The sequence below is a fragment of the Heterodontus francisci genome, chromosome 39, assembly GCF_036365525.1.
Source record: "Heterodontus francisci isolate sHetFra1 chromosome 39, sHetFra1.hap1, whole genome shotgun sequence".
NCBI lineage: Eukaryota > Metazoa > Chordata > Chondrichthyes > Heterodontiformes > Heterodontidae > Heterodontus > Heterodontus francisci.
Window position 1 is genome coordinate 40,431,085 of NC_090409.1, and position 16,215 is coordinate 40,447,299.

The 16,215-nt window shown below is 46.5% G+C and overlaps 1 protein-coding gene across 1 annotated transcript in view; it reads right to left on the reverse strand.

Moving 5' to 3' along the window:
* Positions 1–1,825: 1,825 nt before the first annotated feature.
* LOC137352894 (uncharacterized) overlaps positions 1,826–16,215 on the reverse strand; it is a 75,690-nt gene continuing 61,300 nt past the window's right edge. The window contains 8 exon segments of the mRNA XM_068018741.1: positions 1,826–2,270; positions 3,529–3,610; positions 7,573–7,669; positions 10,091–10,384; positions 10,854–11,129; positions 12,498–12,779; positions 14,413–14,694; positions 15,417–15,698. Coding sequence (XP_067874842.1) covers positions 2,046–2,270; positions 3,529–3,610; positions 7,573–7,669; positions 10,091–10,384; positions 10,854–11,129; positions 12,498–12,779; positions 14,413–14,694; positions 15,417–15,698 — 1,820 coding nt within the window. The 3' untranslated portion in view covers positions 1,826–2,045.

The following is a 16,215-nucleotide window of genomic DNA, read 5'->3' on the forward strand; positions in this document are numbered from 1 at the left end:
CAATATTCTTTCATGCCCTCTCTTTGCTTTCCTAATTCCCTTTTTGATTTCACCCCTCCACTTTCAATACTCCTCTCGGCTTTCTGTAGTATTGAATTCACGGTGTCGGACATAAGCTTTCCTTTTCTGCCTTATCTTACCCTGTAAGCTCCTTAACATCCATGGGGCTCTTGATTTGGCCGCCTCACCCTTTCCCTTTGTGGGAACATGTTTACTCTGAACCCCTTGAATCTCCCCTTCGAATGCCTCCCACTGTTCTGACACTGATTTACTTACAAGTAGCTGTTTTCAGTCCACTTTCACTAAGTCACTCCTCGGTTTAGTAAAATATCCTTGCCCCAATTGAGAACTCTAACTCCTGTCCTATCTCTGTCCTTTTCCATAATTATGTTCAAACAGACTGAATTATGATCACTACTACCAAACTGCTCTCCCACTGCCACCCCTTCCACCTGCCCATCTTCATTTCCTAAAACGGAGTCTAAAATTGCGCCCTCTCTTGTTGGACTTGCTACATACTGGGCAAAAAAGTTCTCCTGAATGTACCTCAAGAATTCTGCTCCCTCAATTCCTTTCACACTGAAACTATCCCAGTTAATATTGGGGTAATTAAAATCCCCTTACTATTACTGCCCTATTGTTCTTGCACTCCTCAGAGATTTGCCTACATATCTGCTCTTCTATCTCCCTCTGACTGTTTGGGGGTCTATAGTGCACTCCCAGCAGTGTGATTGCCCCTTTTTTGTTCCTTAGCTCAATCCATATGGCCTCATTTGATGAACCTTCCAACATATCATCCCTCCTCACAGCTGTAATCATTTCCTTGACCAAAATTGCCGCTCCCCTTCCTTTCTTATCCCGCTCCCGATCGTGTCTGAAAATTTCGAGAGGGTAGACGTGGAGATGATGTTTCCACTTGTGGGGGCGGGGGAGACCAGAACTCGGGGCCATCAATATAAGACAGTCACTAATAAATCCGATGGGGAATTCCGGAGAAACCTCTTTCCCCAGAGAGTGGTGAGAATGTGGAACACGCTCCCACGGGGAGTGGTTGAGGTGAATAGTATCGATGTATTTAAGGGGGAAGCTGGATAAACACATGAGAACTACCCCCAGCTCTTCTTCCAAATAGTGGCCCTGGGATCTTTTACACCCGCCTGAGAAGGCAGATGACTATCAGGTGTCCACTCCTTGCCAGACTGAGGGCAAGACCCAATATTGGGTGCACTTTGAGTCTATCCTTTCGGGCACAGTGTTCATCCCTGTAACTGTCCAGGTCTCTGACTCCAGACTGATGTTCCTTTTCAGCACTGACAGTGATGGGGGTGTTGGGGAGGAAGGGGGATATTTACCCCACTGTTCCCCCATTCTCTCCTGCAAGACCGACTGGGTTTACCCCCCCCCCCAACAACACTGGGGCATCAACAATACCTTCATTTATATAGCGCCTTCAATGAAGTGAAACGTCCCATGGGGCTTCACAGGAGCGTAAATCAGATACAGATTTACACCGAGCGACATTGGGATCCATTCAGAAAGACATAGCTTTTAAAGAACATCTTTGGCCAGTCCTCTGTCGCAACAACATCGTAAACACAGTGGGGAGATTCCCTCCGGTCTCTGGGAAGCAAAACTGTGATACCACAGCGCCACCACTGGCAGGGAGGTGTAATTACAGCGTGACAGGTTTACATGGAAAATTTCCAATCGAAATTAGGACACAGTAATTTACATAATGGGAAGGGCATGTGACCACAGGTAATAATGTCTTGGAGACAGGATTCGTGCACAAGAGAAAGATGCTGAGTATAAATCTATCTGTACAGAACCGCCTGAGCATTTTAATTGCTTGTGTTAATAAATGTAACATTATACATAATACAAAAGCTTCTTGCAATCTTTCACAGCATGAGAAAGGTGCAGCACTCGGAAAGCATGTTCAGATCTAATAACAAAGTTCAGCGAGGTCACATTTCCGTTCGTTACTATTCGACCGTGTTGGCTGCACACACGTCTCACTCCCTCTCCCTGTTTCCCACTCAGTTTCACTGGAATCTGATCTCTGCGTATTCCGTGACCTCACACCTGTTGACAGCCTCACCACCCCTGGACAGCTTGGAGAAGTTGATGCTGGCGTAGAGAATGTCCTCGGTCTTGGCGGAATGCCCAAGTCCAGCACCTCCTCCCGCTGGACCTTCAGAGAGATCCCGTATCTCCACCTGTCTAGTTGTGTCACTGGATGTGTTCCAGGGTTCAGTACCCACCATGTTCTGTGTACACGACAGAGAAACAGAGACAGAAGATAATCTCACCTCATTTACCAGGGCTGATAGGGTTAAATTATAACATCATCTCATTAGCGTCAGCCATGGCTCAGAGAGTTTCACACTCTCTATGTGTCTGTCTGTCTGTCTCTCTGTCCCTGACACTGTCACTGTCTCTGTCTGTCTCTGTCTGTCTGTCTGTCCCTGACACTGTCACTGTCTCTGTCTGTCTGTCTGTCTCTCTGTCCCTGACACTGTCACTGTCTCTGTCTCTCTCTATCTCTCTGACACTGTCACTGTCTCTGTCTCTCTCTCTCTTGCCTCAGTTATTAATTTGCAGTCCTGGGATTTGAACGACATCATTGACACTGTAATGTTGTATTTGATATAATCCAGGCAACGCAGCAGCCAATTTGCGCACAGCAAGATCCCACAAACAGCAATGTGATGATGACCCAGATCTTCAGTTTTTATTTTAGTGATGTTGGTTGAGGGATAAATATTGTCCCCAGGACACCGGGGAGAACTCCCCCCCACCGCTCTTCTTCCAAATAGTGGCCGTGGGATCTTTTACACCCACCTGAGAGGGCAGACGGGGGCCTCGGTTTAATGTTTCATCTGAAAGATGGCACCTCCGACAGTGCAGCACTCCCTCAGTACTGACCCTCCGACAGTGCAGCACTCCCTCAGTACTGACCCTCCGACAGTGCAGCACTCCCTCAGTACTGACCCTCCGACAGTGCAGCACTCCCTCAGTACTGACCCTCTGACAGTGCAGCACTCCCTCAGTACTGACCCTCCGACAGTGCAGCACTCCCTCAGTACTGACCCTCCGACAGTGCAGCACTCCCTCAGTACTGACCCTCCGACAGTGCAGCCCTCCCTCAGTACTGACACTCCAGCAGTACAGCACTCCCTCAGTACTGACCCTCCGACAGTGCAGCCCTCCCTCAGTATTGACCCTCCGACAGTACAGCACTCCCTCAGTACTGACCCTCCGACAGTGCAGCACTCCCTCAGTACTGACCCTCCGACAGTACAGCACTCCCTCAGTACTGACCCTCCGACAGTGCAGCCCTCCCTCAGTAATGACCCTCCAACTGTACAGCACTCCCTCAGTACTGACACTCTGGCAGTACAGCACTCCCTCAGTACTGACCCTCCAACAGTTCAGCACTCCCTCAGTACTGACCCTCCAACAGTACAGGACTCCCTCGACAAGCTGAGATTGAGACTTTGGACTGAGTGTTTACAGCTCCTGTACCTGGTGCTTCCTGGAGAGTGGACTGTCGGTCAATTCAATGACTCTGGTCTCTGAAGCTCTCTTCTCAGTCGCTGCCTTTCTCCTGAAATAACACAATATCACACAGTGATTTATCATATATAAAACTGTCAGTTGTTAAGACCAGTCAAAGCCCTCAATCAAAATATATGATTCGAATTGTGGTGGGATGAATGCACTGTTAATTCAATCCCGTCACTCCACAGATCACCTAACCTATCATTTAAAACTTTCCAAATTAAAGTACGACCCAGCAAAATTGGATCATCTTTTGAACCCCCAAATGAGGCTATCCAAACCAGCTGTCTTTAAATCAACAAATTTACTCTTTAATTAGAATTCATTTCTTAAATACTATGATGATATAAACATCATTTGAAATGGAAAAAATTAGAGTCCTTGCAAATTTCCAGTCCAATGTTGCTTGAAGTCCTCACAGAATGTTGCTTGAAGTCCTCACAGAATGTTGCTTTCCTTCTCCAGCAAACCTCAACAATTAACAACTTGGAAACACTTTCAACACAATCGATCTGACTTTAGAGTTGTTGAGGGACAAAAAATTGGCACAGTCTAACTTCTCTTTCTTCAATTTAATTTACCAGAGATCTTTGTTTTGGCTTGACTTTTTAGAATTTTGAGAGATAATAATTAAACAGACTAAAATCCTATTCCTTCAGTTTAAATGGTTGAGAGCTCTTTTTCCAGGTGCCAACACCAGCTGTGTCTGTATATCTCTGTCTGTTGGAACAAACCGTCTTCAACTAAAAGCCAGTTCAAAACTGAATTGTAACAAATGTATCGCATGAGACTCACTCCCAGTGTATGTATCTATGGTAACAAGAATGCACCCTTTGAATTGCAGTCTCCAAATGGGTGTTTCTAAGGCAACGGAAATGCACCTGCCTATAACTCCTGAAGCTTTCTGGGTCTTAAAGCAATACTGATCCCTTGCAAACCTTAAATGCATCCCGCTTTTTCCTGAAAAAAAACTAAAGGAGCATGACACAGTACAGGACAGACACAAACCCCACTGTAACATTACAGCAACTACTGGACAATATCTTTAAATCGCTTCTGTTCACAGACATAGAATTATAGAGTCACAGAGCACAGGAGGAGTCCATTCAGCCCATCACGCCTGTGCTGTCTCTTTGAAAGATCTATCCAATTTGTCCCCACTCTCCCCCCTGCTCATTCCCCCATCATCCTGCAAATTTTTCCCCTTCCAGTATTTCTCCAATTCCCCCTTTTGAAAGTTACTATTGAATCTGCTTCCACCGCCCTTTCAGGCAGCGCGTTCCAGATTACAGCAACTCACTGCGTCAAAAACATTCTCCTCCTCTTCTCCCCCCCTCTGGTTCTTTTACCCATTATCCTCAATCTGTGTCCCTCTGGTTACCGACCCTCCCGCCACTGGGAACAGTTTCTCCTCATTTACTCCATCAAGAGTCTTGCTAATTTTCGATGCCTCGATTCGATTGGTGAACCACAGAACCGTAGATAAATTACAGGACAGAAGGAGGCCATTCAGCCCATCGTGTCTGCACATGCGGAAAAATTAGCCGCCCAATCTGATCCCACCTTCCAGCACCTGGTCCATAGCCTTGCAGGGTTCCAGCACTTCAGGTGCTGGACCAGGTACCTTTTCAAAGAATTGAGGGTTTCTGCCTCCACCACCGATCCGGGAAGTGAATTCCAGGCACTCACCACCCTCTGGGTGAAAATGTTTTTCCTCCTGTCCCCTCTAATCCTTCTTACCAATCACCTTAAATCTGTGCCCCCTGGTAATTGACCTCTCTGCCAGGGGAAACAGGTCCTTCCTGTCTACTCTATCCAGGCCCCTCATAACTTTGTAGACCTCAATTAAGTCACCCCCTCAGCCTCCTCTGTTCTAAGGAAAACAACCCCAGCCTATCCAATCTTTCCTCACAGCTGCAACTTTCAAGCCCTGCTGACATTCTTGTAAATCTCCTCTGTACTCTCTCCAGAGTAATTATGTCCTTCCTGTAATGTGGTGACCAGAACTGTACACAATACTCCAGCTGTGTCCTAACCAGTGTTTGATACAGTTCCAGCATTACATCGCTGCTTTTGTATTCTATACCTCGGTCAATAAAGGAAAGCATTCCATGTGCCTTCTTCACCACTCTATCTACCTGTCCTGCCACCTTCAGGGACCTGTGGACATGTACCCCAAGGTCTCTCACTTCTTCTACCCCTCTCAATATCCTCCCGTTTATTGTCTATTCCCTCACTTTATTTGCCCTCCCCAAATGCATTACCTCACACTTTTCTGGATTGAATTCTATTTGCCACTTTTCCGCCCACTCAACCAAACCATTGATTTCATTCTGGAGTCTACCGCTATCCTCTTCACTATCAACTACACGGACAATTTTTGTGCCATCAGCAAATTTCCCAATCATACCTCCCACATTTAAGTCCAAATTATTAATATATACCACAAACAGCAAGGGACCCAACACTGAGCCTTGTGGAACACCACTGGAAACAGCTTTCCATTCACAAAACATCCATCGATTACTACCCTTTGTTTCTTGTCACTGAGCCAATGTTGGATCCAACTTGCCACATTCCCCTGTATCCCATTGGCTTTCATTTTACTGACCAGTCTGCCATGTGGGACCTTGTCAAATGCCTTAGTAAAATCCATGTAGACAACATCCACTACACTACCCTCATCAATCCTCCTTGTTACTTCCTCAAAGAATTCAATTAAGTTAGTAAGACATGACCTTTCCTTAACAAATCCATGCTGACTATCCCTGATTAATCCATGCCTTTCGAAGTGGCAGTTTATCCTGTCTGTCAGAATTCATTCTAATAATTTACTCAGCACCAAGGTCAGACTGACCGGCCTAGAATTATTTGGCCTTTCCCTCGCACCCTTTTTAAACAATGATATAATGTTCGCAGACCTCCAATTATCTGGCACCTCACCTGTATCCAGTGAGGATTTGAAGATAATCCTCAGAGGATCTGCTAGTTCCTCCCTGGCTTCCTTTAACAACCTGGGATACAATCCATCCGGCCCTGGTGATTTATCCACTTTCAAGGATGTCAGACCCTCCAGTAATTCCTCTCATTATGTTTATTGTATCTAATATTTCACACTCCTCTTCTTTAACTACAATGTCTTCATTAGCCCTCTCCTTTGTGAAGACAGAGACAAAAAACACATTAAGAACACTGCCCACATCTTCTGCATCCAAACATAAGTTCCCTTGTACATCTCTGACAGGCCCTACCCTTTCCTTAGTTATCCTCTTGCTTTTAATGTACTGATGAAACATCTTTGGGTTTTCCTTGATTTTACCTGCCAATAATTTTCCATGTCCTCTCTTTGCTTTTCTAATTTCCCTTTTTTACTTCACCCCTGCACTTTCTATACTCCTCTAGGCTTTCTAAAGTATGAAGATTTTTCTGATCATCATAAGCTTTCTTTTTCTTCTTTACATTACCCTTTTAGCTTCTAGATAACCAGGGGGCTCTAGATTTGGCCATACCACTCTTTATTTTTGTGGGGACGTGCCTACACTGTGCCTGTAGAATTTCACTTTTGAATGATTTCCACTGGTTTGCCACTGATTTTCCTTCAAGTAGCTGTACCCACTTTCGCCAGGTCACCCCTCATCTTTGTAAAATTTGCCTCCCCCATTTTAGAACTATTACTTCTGTTTTATCCTTGTCCTTTTCCATGATTATGCTAAAACTGACTGTATTATGATCACTATTTCCAAAATGGTCACCCACTGTTATTTCATCCACTTGCCCAGCTTCATTACCAGGTGATCTGATCCAATGCAGCAGCAACTGTGCAGAGTGAGGAATCTCTGGGTCCTGTTATCATTCACTTGCATACTGGGCAATGAAAGGCGCGCTCCAGAGTATAGGGGACGCAGGGACCACTTACTGGAGAAGCGTCTGGCGCTGAACCCGAGGGAACCATCTTCAGGAGAAGTTTGAAGTCAAGATTCAGAAAACAAAAATCGAGTTTGTACTTACCTTCGCAAATACGTGAAGAGTAAGAATCCAGTCAATTCAACACTCAACATGATCCCAGCTGTAAGTAATCCTACTCTCCATTCATTAGAGTCTTTCTCTGTAAAAACAGCCATTAATTACTGCACTACAGTTTTAAAATGATGCTGCGATGTATCTCGAGAGGCGATACACATTAATGAACCACTTTATAAATGTAATCTCTGTTTACGTATCAAACAACCTCACAGTATTGTTGCTGGGATCTTTCTGTGCGCACGTTGGCGGCCATGTTTCCTACATTTCAACAGTGGCTACACTTTAAGAGAGCTTTATTAGTGGTAAAGTGTTTTGGAACTATTGAAGTGTTATATAAATACAAGTCTTCCTTATCGATGTAACATTCATGTATGTAACATTTATATATATATTTCTAGATGTAAAATCCAGTCAACCTCCAGTTTCTTCAGATCTACTCTATCAAGAATTTGACACTGAGCCATTTCGGACCACAGGAAGGACGCATAGTAACAGGAGGAGGACATTCAGCCCCTCGAGGCTGTTTCATTCATGGGATGTGGGCGTCACAGGCCAGGCCAGCATTTATTGTCCATCCCTAATTGTCCTTGAGAAGGTGGTGGTGAGCTGCCTTCTTGAACCGCTGCAGTCCATTTGGGGTAGGTACACCCACAGTGCTGTTAGGAAGGGAGTTCCAGGCTTTTGACCCAGCGACAGTGAAGGAACGGCGATATAGTTCCAAGTCAGGATGGTGTGTGACTTGGAGGGGAACTTGCAGGTGGTGGTATTCCCATGCATCTGCTGCCCTTGTCCTTCTATGCGGTAGAGGTCGCGGGTTTGGAAGGTGCTGTCGTAGGAGCCTTGGTGCGTTGCTGCAGTGCATCTTGTAGATGGTACACACTGCTGCCAATGTGTGTCGGTGGTGGAGGGAGTGAATGTTTGTAGATGGGGAGCCAATCAAGCGGGCTGCTTTGTCCTGGATGGTGTTGAGCTTCTTGAGTGTTGTTGGAGCTGCACCCATCCAGGCAAGTGGAGAGTATTCCATCACACTCCTGACTTGTGCCTTGTAAATGCTTGTTATGCGAGCACTTCTATTTTTCTTTGATAAAGATGTTTTAAGAAATTATAGTTGGATTGTGGACACTGACTGAGCTGCAATGTTGAAGAGGCTGAACTTCGCGATTGTTTTGAAAGAAGTTGCTAGAAGGTTTGGACTGAACGTAAACAAGTTTTACTGGAAGGCACCTGTTCTCAAAGAACCCAGAAGGGGGCAGCGTTCTGATCTGAAGGGACAGATGTTTATAAAGAAGTGACAAGCCAAGATTTATGGCTATCACAAGGATTGTTTCTGACAGGGATTTGGTTTCATTTTGAACTGTGAAAACCAGGCAGTTGGAATTTGCTTATTGACCTGCCGGGTGAACAGAAGAAGATATCCAGCCAACCAATCCTTCTCTTGAAAAGCGCATCCTATTTCCTGTTGCCTTCCGTATTTGAAGAAATCCTGCATGTTTGCAGAAACCTTGCATCTTTGAAGGAACTTTGCATCGAATATATGAGAACTGAAATCTTTGTTGCTGCACACCTGATGTAAGACCTATGTGAAGCCTTCAGTAGCTGCATTTTTAAAAAAAAACTATGCAAACTGATCTTCAACATCACCGAGAAGGAGCTGTTCTGGAAAGATCCGAGTGACAGCTGCCTATTCGCCTTTGGGACACCTCACTGGAACAAAGAAAAACTTCCGTGTTGTCTTTTCAGTCTCAGAGTTTCTTTTTATTCCTTCAATTTCTTTATAACAGCTGTAAACGCTGGTCAACTCGTTGTGTATGCATGTGTGTGCGTGAGGGCTTGGATAAATAAGGAGCTTTGGTATTTCAATTTGTATGTATGTTTCACTTCCTTATGGGTTAAAACTTGGCTTATAATAAACCGATAATTATTAAGGAAACCTGGTTTCTGTGCTTTATTCTGGGGAAAAGTAGAGTGTATGATTGACTGTTTTGGTAAGTGGGAAAATATATGTTGTGACCTGTGGAGAAGTGGGACTGAATTAACAGTGCACTCCTCCCACCTCGGTCACAACATGGTGGACAGGCTTTGAGGAGTCGGGAGGTGAGTTACTCGCCTCAGAATTCCCAGCCTCTGACCTGCTCTTGGAGCCACAGTATTATTACTTACCAGCCCAAGCTTGAATGTATCAGCCCCGTGTTCTAGATTCCCCAGTCAGGGGAAACAACCTCTCAGTGTCTACCCTGTCAAACCCCTTCAGAATCTTGTATGTTTCAATGAGATCACCTCTCATTCTTCTGAACTCCAGAGAGTATCGACACAATTTACTCAGTCTCTTATCATCGGACAACCCCCTCATCCCGGGAACCAAACCAGTGAATCTTCACTGCACCGTCTACAATGCAAGTCTATCCTTCCTGAAATAGAGAAACCAAAAGTGCGCACAGTCCGCCAGGTGTGGTCTCACCAAAGCCCTGTCCAATTGTAACAAGGTCCCGAGCATTACTCTCACCTTTGACCCACAGATACACCTTGAACATGGCTTCCCCATGTGGGTTTCTAACGGTGCAGAAGGCCGTCACATCCTCCTCGCCCTGGTGTCCTGTCAGGGTCAGGGAGCCAGTCACCAGGTGCCCGTCTACGACCCGCCAGGCCACGAAACCTCCCTGCGTTTGGTTGCCGCTGACGTTGGCATGGGGGAGGTGCCAGGTGATTTCTCCGGGTGGGTTGGATCTTGCCATGCAGACGCAGGTGACTCCCTCCGCCCTGCGAGCGCACGTCGACTCCCGGGAAATCTCCGGCTTGTCTGAGGAGGGAGGGACAGCAATTAGGCCACACCGTCGCAGAGTCAGACCGCCAGACAGAATCCGAACACTGTTCCCCACTCCCTCACCCCCCAGACACCCAGGATGTCTTCCAAATCAGGGCTAGACCCTTCCTGCCCATCCCCCTCCCCCGGCAGACATGTAATCTCCTTCAAGAGGCAAGAAACACAGAGATAAGACCCCCAGGGACAATAAGGGAAAGGAAATACTCTGGAAACCCCCTCCAATACCTTCAGCCGATCGAAAGCCACTCCAGGAGATTGTACACACCAGGCATCATCTGTTAATCCACTTAACATCTCAATGATGATATCCTTCGCTTTATAAATAGAGGCACGAGGTACAAAAGCAAGGCGGTTTTGCTAGTTATACTAAACTACAGGAAGTAAGCTGTCCTCTGACAGAAGATGTTTGAGTTTTAATCAGAGATGGATAGAGTAAACTACTTACATTCCACATTCAGGTGTACAGTGTTTGAGGTGCCGTTACCCAGTGGGTTCCTTGCTGTGCAGTAAAAACGTGCATCATTCTCCCACGTTACGTGAGTGAAGGAGACAGTCCGAGTACTTGTGTTTAACTGGGTGCTGGTGTTCCCCTCGATCCTGAACCAGGTATAATCAGATGCCGGGGGTTTGCTTTTGCTGGAGCAGGTTAATGTGACATTGCTCCCCTTCCTTATCCTGCCTGAGGCTCCACTGATGGACAATGTTGTCTCCTTGGGTGGATCTGGAACAAGAGCAGAGGAGAGTCAGCAGGTACTCGCGATGCCCTACGACCCTCCCTATCTCTGTAACCTCAGCCAGCCCCTACGACCCTCCTTATCTCTGTAACCTCCTCCAGCCCCGAGAACCCTCCCTATCTCTGTAACCTCCTCCAGCCTCTAGAACCCTCCCTATCTCTGTAACCTCCTCCAGCCCCTACAACCTTCCCTATCTCTGTAACCTCCTCCAGCCCCGAGAACCCTCCCTATCTCTGTAACCTCCTCCAGCCTCTACAACCCTCCCTATCTCTGTAACCTCCTCCAGCCCCAACAACCCTCCCTATCTCTGTAACCTCCTCCAGCCCCTACAACCCTCCCTATCTCTGTAACCTCCTCCAGCCCCTACAACCCTCCCTATCTCTGTAACCTCCTCCAGCCCCAACAACCCTCCCTATCTCTGTAACCTCAGCCAGCCCCTACGACCCTCCTTATCTCTGTAACCTCCTCCAGCCTCTAGAAACCTCCCTATCTCTGTAACCTCCTCCAGCCCCTACAACCTTCCCTATCTCTGTAACCTCCTCAGCCCCTACAACCCTCCCTATCTCTGTAACCACCTCCAGCCCCTACAATCCTCCCGATCTCTGTAACCTCCTCCAGCCCCTACAACCCTCCCTATCTCTGTAACCTCCTCCAGCCCCTACAACCTTCCCTATCTCTGTAACCTCCTCCAGACCCTACAACCCTCCCTATCTCTGTAACCTCCTCCAGCCCCTACAACCCACCCTATCTCTGTAACCTCCTCCAGCCCCTACAACCTTCCCTATCTCTGTAACTTCCTCCAGCCCCTACAACCCTCCCTATCTCTGAAACCTCCTCCAGCCCCTACAACCCTCCCTATCTCTGTAACCTCTTGCAGCCCCTACAACCCTCCCTATCTCTGTAACCTCCACCAGCCCCTACAACCCTCCCTATCTCTGTAACCTCCTCCAGCCCCTACAACCCTCCGAGACCTCTGCGCTCACCTCCAATTCCGGCCTCTTGCCCATCCCCCGATTCCCATCGCTCCACCATTGACGGCCGTGCCTTCAGCTGCCTGGGGCCCTAAGCTCTGGAATTCCCTCCCTAAACCTCTCCACCTCTCTTTCTCTCTCCAATCCTTTAAGACTCTCAGACAAAATTTGTCCCTGAGCCACATAAGCAGATATTCGGACAGGCGACCAAAATCTCGGTCAAAGAGGTAGATTTTAAGGAGCATCTTAAAGGAGGAGAGAGAGGTGGAGAGTGTATCAATGTGTTTCTGTGCATCTGCGGCACAGATTTTATCAATTCCACAGTCTCTGCTGATTATTAATTTCTTTGTATTTCGGCAGATATTGAATTATGTGCACACTCACGTTCCACAGTGATGGTTATGGACCCCTCCTCTGCTCCATGTACATTCTCTGCCACACACTGATAGTCTCCAGTCTCCCTGGATGTAACGTGAGGAAACTCCAACCACAGCTCGTTGTTGGAATGTGTTCTGTTCATTGTGACATTAAGATGTCGCCACGTCAGGTTGGAAGCTGGGAAACTCTCGACAGAGCAGATTATCACTGTCGAATTCCCCTCAATTATATTGATCGATGAATCTGTCATCATATCAGGAGAAGTAATTGAGAGATTCCGTGGTGCGTCTGAAAACAAATAAAAGTTATATTGTGAGCTAACACAGGAAGAGTCCATTATTTACCTCTCAGTATCTGATATCTGTAAGCATTTCAGGCATCTTTCCCCATTATAGGTTCCTATGTCAACTTTCATTATGGACACTGCCAATGTAAACTGTCACGCTGTAATTATATCCTCCCACCAGTGGAGACACCGTCCATCTAAAAGGAAAGAAAATGCCTTGAACATCCTCAGGATGTCCCCAAAGGTTTGACAGCCAATGAATTGCTTTGGAAGGATGGAGTACTCAGGGGTAAATGTACAATTGTCTCTGCAGGACGATGTTCATCGAATGCAGGGTCTTGTTGATCTGGTGTTCACAGAGTTTCAGCACAGAGGCTGGAATCTAATTAACAGTCCAGTGTAGTACTGAGGGAGGTCAGGTAACTGACAGGAGTGTGTGTGTGTGTGTGTGTGTGTGTGTCTGTGTCTGTGTCTGTGTGTGTGTGTGTGTCAGTGTCTGTGTGTGTGTGTGTGTGAGTGTGTGTCTGTGTGTGTCTGTGTGTGTGAGTGAGTGTGTGTGTGTGTGAGTGTCTGTGTGTGTGAGTTTCTGTGTGTGTGTTTTTGAGTGAGTGTGTTTTTGTGTGTGTGTATGTGTGTGTGTGTGTGTGAGTGTCTGTGTGTGTGAGTTTCTGTGTGTGTGCGTGAGTTTGAGTGTCTGTGTAATTGTGTGTGTGTCTGTGTGGGTGTGTGGCTGTGTGTGAGTGTCTGTGTGTGAGTGTCTGTGTGTGTGTGTGAGTGTGTGTCTGTGTTAGTATGTGTCTGCGTGTGTGTGTGTGAGTGTCTGTGTGTGTGTGTGTGTATGTGTGTGTGTATGTGTGTCTGTGAATGCGTGTGTGTGTGTGTCTGTGTCTCTGTGTGTCTGTGCGTGTGTGAGTGTCTGTGTGTGTGCTTGCCTGTGTGTGTGTCTGAGTGAGTGTGGGTCTGTGTGTGTGTTAGTGTGTGTGTGTGTGTGTGTTAGTGTGTGTGTTAGTGTGTGTGTTAGTGTGTGTGTGTGTGTCTGTGTGTGTGTGTGTGTGTGTCTGTGTGTGTCTGTGTGTCTGTGTGAGTGTGTGTCTGTGTGTGTGTGTGTCTGTGTGTGTGTGTGTCTGTGTGTGTCTGTGTGTCTGTGTGAGTGTGTGTCTGTGTGTGTGTGTGTCTGTGTGTGTCTGTGTGTCTGTGTGAGTGTGTGTCTGTGTGTGTGTGTGTGTGAATGTCTGTGTGCGTGGGTGTGTGTGTGTGTGTGAGTGTGTGTCTGTGTTAGTATGTGTCTGCGTGTGTGTGTCTGTGTGTCTGTGTGTGTGTGTGTGTGTGTGAATGTCTGTGTGCGTGTGTCTGTGTGAGTGTGTGTCTGTGCCTGTGTGAGTTTCTGTGTGTCTGTCTCTGCGTGTCTGTGTTAGTGTGAGTTTCTGTGTGTCTGTGTCTCTGCGTGTCTGTGTATGTGTGAGTGTCTGTGTGTGTGCTTGCCTGTGTGTGTGTCTGAGTGAGTGTGGGTCTGTGTGTGTGTGTGAGTGTGTGAGTGTATGTGTGTGTGTGTGTGTGAGTGTGTGTGTGTGTGTGAGTGTGTGTGTGTGTATTGTGTATTTGTCTGTGAGAGATGTGAAGTGTGTGTACACTCACGTTCCACAGTGATGGTTATGGACCCCTCCTCTGCTCCATGTACATTCTCTGCCACACACTGATAGTCTCCAGTGTCCCTGGATGTAACGTGAGGAAACTCCAACCACAGCTCGTTGTTGGAATGTGTTCTGTTCATTGTGACATTAAGATGTCGCCACGTCAGGTTGGAAGCTGGGAAACTCTCGACAGAGCAGATTATCACTGTCGAATTCCCCTCAATTATATTGATCGATGAATCTGTCATCATATCAGGAGAAGTAATTGAGAGATTCCGTGGTGCGTCTGAAAACAAATAAAAGTTATATTGTGAGCTAACACAGGAAGAGTCCATTATTTACCTCTCAGTATCTGATATCTGTAAGCATTTCAGGCATCTTTCCCCATTATAAGTTCCTATGTCAACTTTCATTATGGACACTGCCAATGTAAACTGTCACGCTGTAATTATATCCTCCCACCAGCAGAGACACCGTCCATCTAAAAGGAAAGAAAATGCATGGAACATCCTCAGGATGTCCCCAAGGGTTTGACAGCCAATGAATTGCTTTGGAAGGATGGAGTACTCAGGGGTAAATGTACAATTGTCTCTGCAGGACGATGTTCATCGAATGCAGGGTCTTGTTGATCTGGTGTTCACAGAGATTCAGCACAGAGGCTGGAATCTAATTAACAGTCCAGTGTAGTACTGAGGGAGGTCAGGTAACTGACAGGAGTGTGGGTGTGTGTGTGTGTATGCGTGTGTGTCTGTGTCTTTGCGTGTCTGTGTGTGTGCATCTGTGTCTCTGTGTGTCTGTGTCTCTGTGTGTCTGTGCGTGTGTGAGTGTCTGAGTGAGTGTGGGTCTGTGTGTGTGTGTGAGTGTAAGGTATATGTCTGTGTGTGTGTGAGTGTCTGTGTGTGTGTGAGTGTGTGTGTGAGTGTGTGTGTGTGTGTGTGTGTGTGTGTGAGTGTGTGTGTGTGTATTGTGTATTTGTCTGTGAGAGATGTGAAGTGTGTGTACACTCACGTTCCACAGTGATGGTTATGGACCCCTCCTCTGCTCCATGTACATTCTCTGCCACACACTGATAGTCTCCAGTCTCCCTGGATGTAACGTGAGGAAACTCCAACCACAGCTCGTTGTTGTAATGTGTTCTGTTCATTGTGACATTAAGATGTCGCCACGTCAGGTTGGAAGCTGGGAAGCTCTCGACAGAGCAGATTATCACTGTCGAATTCCCCTCAATTATATTGATCGATGAATCTGTCATCATATCAGGAGAAGTAATTGAGAGATTCCGTGGTGCGTCTGAAAACAAATAAAAGTTATATTGTGAGCTAACACAGGAAGAGTCCATTATTTACCTCTCAGTATCTGATATCTGTAAGCATTTCAGGCATCTTTCCCCATTATAGGTTCCTATGTCAACTTTCATTATGGACACTGCCAATGTAAACTGTCACGCTGTAATTATATCCTCCCACCAGCAGAGACACCGTCCATCTAAAAGGAAAGAAAATGCCTTGAACATCCTCAGGATGTCCCCAAAGGTTTGACAGCCAATTAATTGCTTTGGAAGGATGGAGTACTCAGGGGTAAATGTACAATTGTCTCTGCAGGACGATGTTCATCGAATGCAGGGTCTTGTTGATCTGGTGTTCACAGAGATTCAGCACAGAGGCTGGAATCTAATTAACAGTCCAGTGTAGTACTGAGGGAGGTCAGGTAACTGACAGGAGTGTGTGTGTGTGAGTTTGTCTGTGTGTGTGTGTGTGTGTGTGCGTGTGTGTGAGTGTCTGTGTGTGTCTGTGTCTGTGTCTGTGTG